Source organism: Erinaceus europaeus, unplaced genomic scaffold (assembly GCF_950295315.1).
Source record: "Erinaceus europaeus unplaced genomic scaffold, mEriEur2.1 scaffold_871, whole genome shotgun sequence".
NCBI lineage: Eukaryota > Metazoa > Chordata > Mammalia > Eulipotyphla > Erinaceidae > Erinaceus > Erinaceus europaeus.
Genome location: NW_026648141.1, coordinates 2994 through 17708, shown reverse-complemented (window position 1 = coordinate 17708; position 14715 = coordinate 2994). Strand labels below are relative to the sequence as shown.

The 14715-nt window shown below is 38.5% G+C and overlaps 1 protein-coding gene across 1 annotated transcript in view; it reads left to right on the top strand.

Moving 5' to 3' along the window:
• The window catches only part of LOC103117566 (probable global transcription activator SNF2L1), a 47548-nt gene extending 33037 nt beyond the window's left edge, over positions 1-14511 (top strand). Inside the window, exons 13-15 of the mRNA XM_060184772.1 lie at positions 10177-10287; positions 11451-11564; positions 14021-14511. Of these exons, the coding sequence (XP_060040755.1) occupies positions 10177-10287; positions 11451-11564; positions 14021-14146 (351 nt within the window). The 3' untranslated portion in view covers positions 14147-14511. The remainder of the gene's footprint in view (positions 1-10176; positions 10288-11450; positions 11565-14020) is intronic.
• The last annotated feature ends 204 nt before the right edge of the window (positions 14512-14715 follow it).

Sequence of the window (14715 nt, the reverse complement as noted above, 5' to 3'; positions counted from 1 at the left end):
TAGGCCCGAGGAGCTCAAAGCTAGTCTATTTTTGTCATTGTTATAATTATTTTTGCCATTGGCTGCTACTGCTGCCTTTGCTTCTGAGATTTGGTATGGAGTCAGAGTACAATTTCTGAAATTTGAAGATTAACTCCCAAGTCTAATACTAATTAAATGACTTTGGATACTCAGTTTTCTGACCTGTCAAAGGGAGACCATAGTGCTATTATCATAAAGTTATTCTGAAGATTAAATTAGTTAAAACTTGTAAATGCTTGGGACTTAGTATTAACTGTTGTAATAATAATCAGTAATAAACACTTATTCATAAAATAAGTCTCATTCATAAAATATTACCTTTAAAATACTGTCCCCCGGCTCCCCACCTGCCAGAGAGAGTCGCCTTCACAAGCGGTGAAGGATATGCAGGTGTCTATCTTTATCTCCCCCTCTCTGTCTTCCCCTCCTCGCTCCATTTTCTCTCTGTCCTATTCAACAACCATGACATCAAGAACAACAATAATAACTACAACAACAAAACAACAAGGGCAACAAAAGGGTAAATAAATATTTTTTAAAAATACTGTTTGGACGGGAAGAGTTCCTTGAATAAATACAAATGTTTTATGTCTTTGCTTATTTTAAGGTAAAGTTAGGCTGTAATTTAAAATAAGTTATTTTGAAATGACCTTACTGCAAAAAAAAAAAAAAAATAGGAGAGTTTACATATGTCCTTCTTGCAACTTCTTCTAACATTACAAATTTTAATGATCATAATATAATTATCCAAGAACTTAGCACATTAACTCCTTGATGTCTTGTAACTGTTTTAGAAGATATAATCCAAAATCCTACATTGTAATTTTAAAGCAGACTTAAAGATACGAGTAGAGATATAGAAAGGAGAAAGATAGGCAAAAGGAGGAGAGAGGAAGGAGGAGGAGAGTGAAAGATAGGAGAGAAAGAACCAGATATCAGTCTGGACATTTGCTGCCAGGGATTGAACTCAGGACCTCATGCTTGAGAATCAGTGCTTTATCCACTGTGTCACCTCCCGGGCCACAACAGACTTTATTTTATTATTATTAATTTATAAAATAAAAATATTGACAAGACCACAGGATAAGAGGGGTACAATTTCACACAGTTGCTACCGCCAGAGTTTTGTATCCCATCCCCTCTCTTGAAAGCTTTCCTATTCTTTGTCCCTCTGGGAGCATGGACCCAGGGTCATTATGGGGTGCAGAGATGGAAGGTCTGGCTTCAGTAATTGCTTCGCTGCTGCACATGGGCTTTATTTTTAAGAGAAATATTAGGTTCACATTACTATCAAGTGGAAAATATATAGAATTCCCTCTAACATACTTCCTTTCCTCATAGTCTCCATCATTATCAACATTCTACACTAGTGTGATTCATCTGATACAATTGAGCCTATACTGACCCATTATCATTACTCAAGGTCCTTAGTTTACACTAGGGTTCATTCTCTGTTGTATAATGTGTGAATTTTGACATATATGTCTACTGTCTACTGTTTTTTGAGCATTAATTTTTATTGATTTAATAATGACTGACAAGATTGTAGGATAAGCAGAGTACAATTCCATACAGTTCCCACCACCAGAGTTCCGTATTCCATCCCCTCTATTGGAAGCTTTTCTATTCTTTATCCCTCTTGGAGTATGGACCCAGGATCACTATGGGGTGTAGAAGGTGGGAGTTCTGGCTTCTGTAATTGCTTCCCCGCTGGACATGGGCGTTGACATGTTGATTCATACTTCCAGCTGTTTCTATCCTTCCCTAGTGGGGTAGAGATCTGGAAAGGTGGGGTACTAGGAAACATTGATGAGGTCGTCTTTCTAGGGAAGTCAGGTTGACGTCATGGTAGCATCTGCAACTTAGTGGCTAAAAATTACTAAAATATAAAGCAGAACAAATTGTTTAATAGTCAGGAACCTAAAGGTAAGAATAGAGCACTCGGGGGCCGGGTGATGGCACACCTGGTTGAGTGCACATGTTGCAATGCGCAAGGACCCAGGTTCGAGCCCACGGTCCCCACCTGCAGGGGGAAAGCTTTGCAAGTGGTGAAGCAGGGATGCAGGTGTCTTTCTGTATCTTTCTCTCTCTGTCTCCCCCCTTCCTCTCGATTTCTGACTGTCTCTATCCAATAAATAAATAAAGATAATAATAAAAAAATTTAAAAAAAGAATAGAGCACTCAAGGAAGACTAGTGCTGAAAGGAATGCAGCCTAGAATGTTTCTAGCTCTGACCTATAAGGATGCAAAGTTTGCACGGGCTGTTGAATCTGAATAGACATAGGCCCTAGATCAGATCGATGGAGTTTACAGTTAATGGTATTTATATACTTTCCCCATATCTCATATCTGGGAGCTACTCTCTACCCTGACCCAGCTTACTATTCCTATTTCCAACTCTGACACCATCACCCTAGACTATATCTTTAGCCCACTTGCATGTTGCTGTCGGGCTCAGGCAAAATTAGTAAAGTCATGGGCCCTTTGAAATATACCTAAAATAGACTTCCTAGCTTTTCCCAAAATAGAGACCCCAAGTCTCATATGTGTTTACTGTGAATGTCAATCAGGTTAATTCCACTGTCCCCTAAAGCTTCAGTGCTAGCTATTTTTTTCTTCTCTCCAACTCCTTGGGACCCCTGACCTTTTTACCGAGTCCACAGTTTTGCTTTATTCCAGAATGGCATAGTTGGTATAATACAGAATGTGGGGTTGGATATTGGTGCATGTAGTAGAGGGCACATGTTACAATACTCAAGGATCCTGGTACTAGCCTCTGGTCCTCACCTATCGATCAGATCTGGGACCCATGTCTATTCATATTCAGCACTGGAACCCGTGTAACCTCTGCATCCTTGTAGGTCTGAGCTCGCATTCCATGGTCATAGTTAGGAACATTCTAGGCTGCATTCCTTTCAGGACTAGTCTTCCTGAGTGTTTTATTCTTACCTCTGGTCCACAAGTGGTGAAGCTGTGCTGCTGGTGCCCCCCCCCTTTTCTTACCTACCCTTTCCCCCTCAATTTCTCTGTCTCTATGTAAAATATGTAACATTAAATAATTTTAAAAACACACAGTGACCTTTTTGTATTGACTTATTTTACTAAGTAATAAACATTTAAGGTTTCCCCATGTCTTTTCATGGTTTGGTAGCTCATTCTCATTCCTTTTTTAAAAAAATAATTTACTGGGGGCAAATAATAATAATTTACAAGATAATTGTCACACAGCTTCTCATCTCCCTGTAATGGATGTCTCCACACCACACTCAAAACCACCTGACACATAGTCACATGCCCTACTGGATTAGTTATTTCCAGGCCTCATCATTTAATTTTTCTTTTTACATAAAGTTAGAAAGGCAGGGAAGTAGAGAGGGAGGGGGTAAGGAAGGGAGAGAGGGAGAAACCACAGAATTGAAGCTTCTTTTAGTGCTGGGGGCTGGGCTTGAAACTGGGTCAGGTATATAGCAAAGCAGTGCACTGCCCAAAGTGAGCTATTTCACTGACCCCATTTCATTTCATTATTATTTTTAGTATATTTTATTCATTTATTATTGGATAGAGACAGAGAAATTGAGAGGGGAGGGGAAGATAAGAGAGGGAGAGAGACTGAGAGACACTTGCAGCACTGTTTCACCACTCATGCCCTTGGGAACCAGGAGCTTGAACCTGCATCCTTGTGCACTGTTATGTATGTGCCCAGCCCATCCCACTTCATTTTAATACTGAGTAATATTCCATTGTCTAGATGTATCATAGTTAGTTTACCTGTTCATATATTGAAGAACATTTTGGTCACTTTCAAGTTTGGCAGTTACAAATAGAGCTACCATAAATACCCCATGCAGCTTTTATTTTTATATTTATTTATTCCCTTTTGTTGCCCTTGTTGTTTTACTGTTGTAGTTATTATTGCTGTTATTGATGTCATTGTTGGATAGGACAGAGAGAAATGGAGAGAGGAGGGGAAGACAGAGGGGGAGAGCAAGATAGACACCTGCAGACTGCTTAACTGCTTGTGAAGCGACTCCCCTGCAGGTGGGGAGCCGGGGGCTCGAACTGGGCTCCTTATGCTGGTCCTTGAACTTTGTGCCAAGTGCGCTTAACCCACTGCGCTACTGCCCAACTCCTCCCATGCAGCTTTTTTTTTTTTTTTTTTTTTACCCTCCAGGGTTATTGCTGGGCTCGGTGCCTGCACCATGAATCCACCGCTCCTCCTGGAGGCCATTTTTTCCCCTTTTTGTCGCCCTTGTTGTTGTAGCCTCGTTGTGGTTATTATTATTGCCATTGTTGATGTTGTTCGCTGTTGGATAGGACAGAGAGAAATGGAAAGAGGAGGGGAAGACAGAGAGGGGGAGAGAAAGATAGACACCTGCAGACCAACTTCCACTGCCTGTGAAGCGACTCCCCTGCAGGTGGGGAGCCGGGGCTCGAACCGGGATCCTTACGCTGGTCCCTGCGCTTTGCGCCAAATGCGCTTAACCCATTGCACCACCGCCCGACCCCACCATGTAGCTTTTTATATAGACATATTTATTTAACACCTTGGGGTAAATACCAAAGAGTATGGCCGCTGAATCTTAGGGTAAGAGTATGTTTAATGTTGTAAAAAAAAACTCCCAACTTGTCTTCCAAGTGACTGTACCTTTTTGCGTTTCCTCCTGTGGTGAATGAGGGTTCTTGTTCCACATCCTCGCCAGCTCTTGGTGCTATCAGTGTTTTAGATTCCGGTCATTCTAACAGATGTACAGTAGTATATTTATTTGCATTTCCTTGATGACATATGATGTTGAACATATTAATATACTTATTTGAATCTGTTTATCTTCGTTAGGGAGGTATCTGTTCAGATTCTTGGGCTGCTTTTCAGTCCAGTTGGTGGCTTTTTAATGATGAGTTTTAAGAGTTTTCAGTGTATTACTTGGGTAGCAGTTCAATTCATTAGTTTATTTTTTTGCCACCAGGGTTATTGCTGGGACTCTGTGCCTGCACTATGAACCCACTGCCTCTGGAGGCCATTTTTCCTTTTTTTTCTTTTTTCTTTTTCTTTGATAGGACAAAGAGAAGTTGAAGTGTTCCCCCTGCAGGTGGGAAGCAGGGACTAGAACCCAGGTCCTTCTGTATGATATTTGAACTTAACCAGGTGTGCCACCACCTAGCCACTGGGTACTGTTCTATATCTGACATGCATTGATATTTTGCAAAGAGTTTCTCTCAGTGTCTGACTTGTTTTCTCATTCATTACATCCATCCTGCTGTGCCCCCTTAGCATCTTCTAATCTATGAAAAGTCTCATGACTCCGACATCACTGAAGAGTATCCATCGTTGTAGTTTGTGTTTGACTTTGCCTTCCCTGACGTTTTCTTATGACATCTGTCATGATTGAGATCACACATTTTTGGCAAGAATGATACAGAAAGGGTGTTATGTCCTTCTCTGTGCATCATGCCAGGGGACATATGATGTAGTCGTGTTGTGCTACTGGAGATGGTAACTCCATCACTTAGTTGAGGTGCTGTCTACTGGATTTTTCTCTTTATTTATTTTTTTGTATTATCTTTATTTATTTATTGAAGGGGCATCCAGAAATTGAGAGGGAAGGGGGTGATAGGGAGAGAGACAGAGACAGAGGGACACCTGCAGCCCTGCTTCACCACTCACAAAGCTCTCCTGCAGGTGGGAACTGGGGGCTCGAATCCGGATCCTTGTACATTCCAACATGTGCACTCAACCATGCACGCTACCACCCGGTCTCTCTACTGAATCTCCCCACTATAGAGTTACCATTTTCCCCTTTATAATCAATAAACATCATGGAGGAGATACTTCTCAAACTTATACCCACTGATTTTAGCACCTATTGGTGGAGTTTGCCTGCAACAATGATTATTATGTTATTTCCCTAATAGCAATGCTGTGCTTTGTTCCTCCTATCTATACTTATTCAGTCGGGATTTTTCTACAAGGAAGAGCTATCCCTTCTCCCACGTTTATTTATGTAGTCATTTATATCAACATAGATTCAGAAATATTTATTTTATGTTCTGAGTTATAATATAAAGCTGCCATTATTTATTTTGTTGCTCAAATTGCTTCATCAAACTGTCATACTTTTTAGCTGACAGAAATAAGTTTTAGTAAAATTTAAAAAAAAATAAAAAACTTTCTCTTGAACATTGATTTTACCGGAAGAAAAAAAAAGTTCATTTTAGTTTTTATTGCAACTAGAATGCTGATAATACTTTGTTGCAATCATTATTTCTCATAGTTGTTATTTTCTTGCCTTAAATTTATCTGGTTGCTCTATCTACAATCTTAATTAAGCCTGTTTATGCCTTATTCTGATGAGATGGAGATGATGGCATGCATGGACAGGGTGAAAATTGCCTTCCAAGTAAGCTTTTTAGATTTCATTATGAGATAAGAATTTTATTAATTTTACAATTACTCCCACAAGGTTATTGATATGGAGTGTTTTATATCATGGAAAAATATTTAACCGTGTTTCCAAATATCAGTGGTGCTTCTTATCTACATTCATAGAGGAAAATTAGACCTAGTAAATTACTTGTCTGTTTCTAATGTAACAAGTTTTCCTGCACTTTAAATTTTATCAGATAAGTGACACACAAATGTAGAAAAAATTAACAGTATGATTATGATGGCTTATATATATTTAAATATTTATTTATTTATTCCCTTTTGTTGCCCTTGTTTTATTGTTGTAGTAATTATTGTTGTTGTTACTGATGTCGTCGTTGTTGGATAGGACAGAGAGAAATGGAGAGGGGAGGGGAAGACAGAAAGGGGGAGAGAAAGATAGACACCTGCAGACCTGCTTCACTGCCTGTGAAGTGACCCCCCTGCAGGTGGGGATCCGGGGGCCCAAACCCGGAACCTTAGGCCAGTCCTTGTGCTTTGTGCCACCAGCACTTAACCCGCTGCACTACCGCCTGACTCTCGATGACTTATATTTTCATAACTGAACATCTGACTAATAGTTCTGTCCAAAATCATATTATTGTTTATTCTAAGCTGAAATTATATTTTATTTTTCTAGCAATTTCTAGATAGATATTTAAGATAGGTTCAGATTATCCATTGAAGAGAACTGACAACCTGCAATAATATTTTTACATATAAATCATGAGAATTACACAATGAGTAGATTCTCATATGTGATTTGTTCATTTCCTTGTATTATTCAATATTATGTTACAACAATACCTGGAAATTAATTCATGAAAATTGACATGGTTTAAATGAAGAGTATAAGTTTGTATTAATATTTGTTTCTCTAATAAAATAACTTAGGTCAAATAATTCTGTTTCTGGAATTTCAGAAATTGGTCAGCAATGCTTAGCTTATGTTTGTTTACTTGGATATTCAAACAAGTATGGATGACAAAATACATTTGTTTAAATTAAAACTGATTTATTTTTACCTCATTTGAGACCAGAAAAATATAATTTATAAAATGTCTCTTTGATTTCTTGCACTGATTTGCCTGAAGGAGGAAAATACTCAAAAACTTACATCACTTCTCTGGGCATTTCTCATTTGGCATTAACTCACATTATTTTGTCCATATCTTATCGACTCTTAGAATTAAAAGAGAACTTAAAGATCATTTACTTTCACCTTTGTGTCATTAAGAAATCCCATATTGTGTCTTGGACTTTTGTAGCCTCTCTTAGTCCTGTCAGGATAGTTGGCTTATGATCTTATATTCTCTGCTTCCTGGAAAACTTCTTACTTGACTTATAAGCTCCTTGATGGAAGAGATTATTTGATCTATCTTTGTATCCTTGACCTAATGCCTTGCAAATAATGTGACAGGTACTTAAGACATACTTGTTAAATTATATCCAGTAGCAGCCTACCTTCCATCTTGGTTTTAATATTATGAGTGAACAAAGTGGTGTACTCTTTTCTGTGAAAGATTTTATATATATATATCATTTCCATCACTGTGTATCTTTAGTTTTTTACTTTTCTAGTTGCTTGGAAAATTTTTAGATCTCTCTCCATTTTATACATCTCCATTTGTCATGTATCCTTAAATATATATTGGAAATTTGAAATTAAACTGTTAGGTAAAATCAAGTATAGACATTAATTGTAGATGAGTGACTTTTTTAGGGCATTTTTATCCTCATGTATAAAGGTATTTAGAGTAGGCACTGTGAAATCAGGAAAAATATCTGAGCTATTGATAGAAAACTGTTCTCTCAAACTCCAAAATTGTTTTAGCAGTTCTGTCTGTTGAACTTTATATTGTATTTTCTAACTGTATCAGAATACAATTTTACATTGCTACCAAATTACTATTCACCCCACTTTGTATGTTTAATGACTTATAGTTAACTCTCCATAGTTCATATGATGCTTTTACATTCATGTTCACCTGCAGTACTCAGGTAGGTATTTTTATTCCTATTTTACAGATGAAGGAAAAAAATTCTCAGAGCCATTTAACTGGCGCAGTGGCAGAATCTGGTTTCAAGTGTTGGGTAGCATGTAAATCTTGTGTGTGATCCACGTTCTTGCCCTGCCACAGCACTGGGGAAAGCTCTGGTATCATGATCTCTCTCTCTCCTCCCTGAAATAAAAGGAATGAAGAAGTCAGTGCTATAACTGTAAGAAATAGTTCTTTTTGTTCCCACTGGCTTCTTATAATACTTTGCCAAGTGGCCTCATTTACACTTTCTCTAGATTTGAAGGACTTGTCATGTTGGTTTTTGTCCTTTACTATTTTCTGAGTAATACATTTCCCACAGTTACCAACATCAGTGTTCATCTCCCTTCTCTGTTAGGTACTGCTTGCTTATTTGTTTAGGAATAAAATACTAAACAAATATAAATAAAAATATGCACATTTTTTCTATTCCTAAGGATGAATTTTTGTTTATTTATTGTGGAGCCATTCTACTCCTGGGTTGTCTTTTTCATTCAGTTAGACACATACACATACATACACATGGGAGAAAGAAAGGGAGAAGGGAGGGAGAAAGAGAGAGATATACAGATACAGAGAGAGACATATATTACAGCACCAGAGCTTCCCCCGGTGCCATGGTTTACCTACATGGTGCCAGGACTTAAACTTGGGCTGAGTACACCTGACAAAGCATTAACCTTACTTGGTGAGCTATCTTTTTGGCCCTAAGGATGCACTTATATATATATATATATATATATATATATATATATATATATATATATATATATATATATATATATATAAAGAAACACTGACAAAAACCATAGGATAATAGGGGTACAACACTACACAATTCCCACCGCCAGAACTGTATCCCATCCCCTCCCCTGATAGCTTTCCTATTCTTTATCCCTCTTGGGAGTATGGACCCAGGGTCATTATGGGGTACAGAAGGTGGAAGGTCTGGCTTCTGTAATTGCTTCCCCACTGAACATGGGTGTTGACAGGTCGATCCATACTCCCAGCTTGTCTCTCTCTTTCTCTAGTGGGACGGGGTTCTGGGGAAGCAGGGCTCCAGGACACATTGGTGGGGTCATCTGTCCAGGGAAGGAAGGTTGGCATCATGGTAGCATCTGGTACCTGGTGGCTGAAAAAAGAAACTGCAGGGATGCAGAGGTCACATAGGCTTCTCTGCTAAATCTGGGCCCCAGATCAAATCGATGGGGTCCATAGTCAACAATATTTATACACCTTTCCCATATTTGGGAGCTACTCTCTTCCCTGATCCAGCTTTCTAGCCCTTTATCTAGTCATCACATCATCTCCCCAGACAATAGCTTGGGTCCACCTGCATATCAGAGGTCAGGCTCAGGAAAAAACTAGTATAGTCATGGGCCCTTTAGAATATAACTAAAATAGACCTACTAGCTATCTTCAAAACAGACACCCCAAATCTTCATCTGTAATATTCCAGCCTTTAGGATGCACTTTTAAATTTAAATTCAAAAGAATAAAAAGCCATCATCCTAGTCATTAAGCTTGGTATGTAGAACAAGGTTTTAGGACTTTGTGTATAAGTGTAACTGGTAAAACAAGTTGGATTCTTTCTATTGGATTTGTTTTTCACACTGTACATCATCTTGATGTGCTTGATTTTGATGAAAACAGCTTGATGTAACTAAACTTCTTATTCTTATTTGTTCCTTATAGCTTGGTATGGTGGAATGGATCGAACCGCCTAAACGAGAACGCAAAGCCAGCTATGCAGTGGATGCCTACTTTAGAGAGGCTTTACGTGTCAGTGAGCCCAAAGTTCCAAAGGTATGAGGTGTGATTTTGTGGTCTGAGGCCAGTTTTTCTGTTCTACAATACAATCATCTTGTAACACAGTCTGATTTTGATTACTTACATCCATGCCAAATCACAGTTTCTATAATTGGGTTTCTTTTTTCATACTTTACTAGGGGTGGTTTAATGCTTTACAGAACAGTAGTTGACACATAGTACAACCTCTAATCTCCCCATAAGTGTCTGCATGACACACTCTTTTTTCTGTTTTATCTCATTCAACAAGATACCTTCAGGCTCTTTCCAAGATATGGCAAAGGAGATGACTTCATCATTTTAAAAATATTTATCGGATAAGGACAAAAATAGAGAGGGGAGGGGGAACAGAGAGGGAGAGAGACAGAAAGACACCTGCAATACTGCTTCACTGCTTGTGAAGCTTCCCACTTCAGGTGGGGACTGGGGGTTTGAATCCAGGTCCTTGCTCATGGTGACCCTTATGCTTAACTAGATATACTACCACCTGGCCCTCGTAACTTTTTTTTTGTAATTTATTTATTTATTTATCTTCCCTTTTGTTGCCCTTGTTGTCTTTTTATTGTTGTTGTAGTTGATGTCATCGTTGTTGGATAGGACAGAGAGAAATGGAGAGAGGAGGGGAAGACAGAGAGGAGGAGAGAAAGACAGACACCTGCAGATCTGCTTCACCGCCTGTGAAGCGACTCCCCTGCAGGTGGGGAGCCGGGGGCTCGAACCGGGATCCTCATGCCGGTCCTTGCGCTTAGCGCCACCTGCACTTAACCCGCTGCGCTACCGCCTGGCTCCCGCCCTCGTAACTTTTAACATCTGAATAATGTTTCATTCTGTATAGATACCACAACTTTAAGCTACTCATCTGCCGCTGGGTATCTGGGTTGCTGTTGGGTATCTGTGAGTTGCTACAAATTGTGTTGCTACAAATTGTGTTGCTTTGAACATCTATGTGTATAGGTCTGTTCAGATAGATGTCTTTGCTCCATTAGATATATCTCCAGGAGAGAACAATTGTTAAGAACCGTACAGAAAAATCCTTGGTGTGGTTTAGCCAGTTCCACTGTATTTATTTTTCTCCCTATAAAAGAAACAAGTGATAAGTATGTGCACTTCTTATACTGAACACATATATTTAGTATGTCCCCCCTCCCCACCCCTCATAGGCTCCACGACCTCCAAAACAACCAAATGTTCAGGATTTTCAGTTTTTCCCACCACGCTTATTTGAGCTTCTGGAAAAGGAAATTATTTACTATAGGAAGACAATAGGATATAAGGTAATTGCAATTGCTTTATATTAATATAATCTCTTTAAGCTATCACATTGTATTACGTTACACTAGAAGGTTTCTCATTTTCATGTGAGGGGACGTAAGAAAAAATCAAAATAACTGTGTTTTTAAAACCAAAGAGGAGGTATAACAAAAAGTGAAGCACCAGTCTATTGAGTCATCAATAAGGTCATCACTAAATGGGTATACTTTATAATCACCCACGATTTTAACAAATAAGAATAAAACATATTATTGTTGGTGTCCAAATGGTCAGAATGCATTTAGAAAGAAGAATAGGTGCAACAGTGTGTTTAATTAGAAATGGATGCATGGAATGTTATAAGCAATTTTGATCATTTTCTATGATATGACCAAGAAATGGTATTTCTGTGTTTATTGCTTACAGGGTGATGAACTCCATGTTGGTAGTTCATAGATCTTTATCACTCAGAGGTGTTACAAATAATGGTAAACATGATAATAAATTGCATAATTAAAATGTTCTTTTGGGGGCTATGGGGGCATCTAATGGACTGTTAGAGGGCTAGTGATGGTGGACATGGTATGGTAACGCATACTTTGAAGAAGTATGAAGTTGTACCCCTAAAAGATTTGCAGTCTTCTAATCCAGTGTTACCTCAATGAAGAGATAAACTATTCTTTGGAATTCAAAAATTTTATTTATATAGGAACTCATTTTTAGTGGTGAAATTTAACCTTCGCCCCACTAATGTCAGCAAGATTTGTAGGACTTCCTAATAACTAGGAAGGAATTATTGAAAGTATAATAATTAAAAGTATTAAAATGATAAAATAGTAATATTATGGTTCTATGGAATTTTCTGTTCTATAAATCGTAAGCTGCATTTTAAAATTTATTTTGTGAACCTTTTATCATAACTGTAACTATGACCAATTTTGTTAGTATCCATATTGTGCCTAATAAAACTCATGTATATAATATTTTGGAACTATAATGAATCTTTGGAGTGTTTCTACTCTTTTCCCAGTGTGGGAGCATTGGCTGAGATTTGAAACAGAGCAAAACAGCTTTGTTTACTGTTTATGTACCAAAGTTTAAATAGGTATGAATAGGAGCAAGGAATGTAAGTGGTCAGCTATAATTTACTTAAGGAAATGTTATTTAATTTTAATGTAATTAAACCAACAGAACTGGCTAGAAATCTTCAGAAGTTGTAGAAAAGTAAAGTGACCATGGTTGTATATCCAGATAAAACATAATAGTTTCAGAGAAAGTGAAAACAGTAATATGCCAGAAGAAAAAGGTAACATCATAGGCTCAAAATGCAAAATAAAAGTAGTAAAATTAAGAAAAGAGCCAGATTTCCCAAGATTAACAAACATATATTACACTATAAAGGTGATAATAGTTTTGGTTTAAAACAGCTATTATCTGTTACATTTATTGACTTTTACTAGTGAGACTTGAAAGGAAAATTAATTGAATTACTAGGCTTCAGTTAGTAATCAACCAAATGTCTGTGTATATAGTATTGTAGAAATTATAAGAGTCTTTTACTGTGTACTTCATTTGATTCCTAACACTATAAGGTAAGTGATATTATCACCTCTATGCACGGGGGAATAAAGTTCAGAGACATTAAATGACTCGTTCAACGTTGCATAGCTAGCAGAGTTGCCAAGGATTCAGGTCTCAACCCAGGTTCTTAGTGTTAAAATGCTATGCTCTTTCCAGTCAGGCGTTCTGAGTTTATTTCTGCTTGTGACGTAAACCTCTCTCTGCAGTCCTAAATAAGGACTGTGCTTTCAGTGGTGTGACATGTTTGGGAAGCAAGCCAAGTGGTAGTCAAATAGCAGCAGTAAAAAGTCATCTGTGCTGATAAAACTGTTGATGTTACGCCTTTGGAGAAACTGAAACTTTTGTCCCTGCTATGAGACAGTGCCCACCACATTCTTGCCACAGCCTGGTTTTTATATAAACAGTGCTTCTCGTTGCAGGCAGTTTGTAGTTTGGTCTTACAATGACAGGCTGGGTGGTGAGAGGAGATGGAAGAGAAGGAAACCTTAGAAGAGGGAAGACTGAAGCAACAGCTGCAGAGGGTGAAAGGAAGGAGGAAAGGTATCAGAGGAGAGGAAGAGGTCAAGTAAGGAGACAGAAGAGAGCGTGGGATACACATTGTGGCACCTTACTTTTTTTTTTTTTCACATTACCCATAGATAAAAGTGATAGGAATGGAGAATGATCAATAGGAGGACTCCTCCCTCCCCTTTAAAAAATCTATTTGAATACTACTGTGTACCAAGTACTTGGATAAAGGAGTGACTAAGGTAGACAAAATTCCTCAGTGCACAGAACCTACAATTTAATTTCTTTGTAATTGTTTCGGTGCCCAGGACCTCACACATGTGCAGTCCCTCCACTCCAAGGCCCACTCTTTCATTCTTTTTTTGTTTGTTTGTTTGTTTGTTTGTTTCAGATAGAGGGAAAGGGACACAGAGAAAGGGAATGGCATCACAGCAATGTTCCACCAGATGTGGAACTTCCTCTGAAGTTGGGGCTTGAACCTGGGGCGTCACACATGGTAAGGTGTGTGCTCTACTAGGTGAGCTATCTCCTGGCCGCAAAGCATAACTTTCACAGAGGAGATAGGTATTAAGTAGATTCCACAGGATAATGACACTGCTGATTACATATTTCGATGCTTGCAAAGGGTGCTACAGGGAAGGGTAGTCTGGGTATGTAGCATGGTCTGGCTGGTTAGGGAAATGGTCCCGAGGGAAGTGCCATTTAAACTGATCAGAGAGATGCACAGGAATTAGTCAAGTGCAGTATGTGAGAGAGAAAAGCTCAGAGAGAGAGAGGCAGGGGGAGAGCAGCTGCTAAGGCACTATGAAAGAGTATAGAATCTGAAAGAATGCTTGTGTTGCTAGGTGAAGAGGAGAATGATTGGAGATGAGGCTGGTGAGCAGAAGGTGCGAGACCATGTGGAGCACTTAACATTAATTATAGGTCATATTAATGCGGTTGAACTAATGAGGCTTTAGAGCAAAGGAAAATTACTAAGATATTTCCCAGGCAGAAGTGTGGGTAGACGATGAAGTAATAACAGCAGGCCCTTATTTAGGCCTTGCTGGTGTTGCTTATTATTCTAAGTTCTTTCAAAAGATCAGT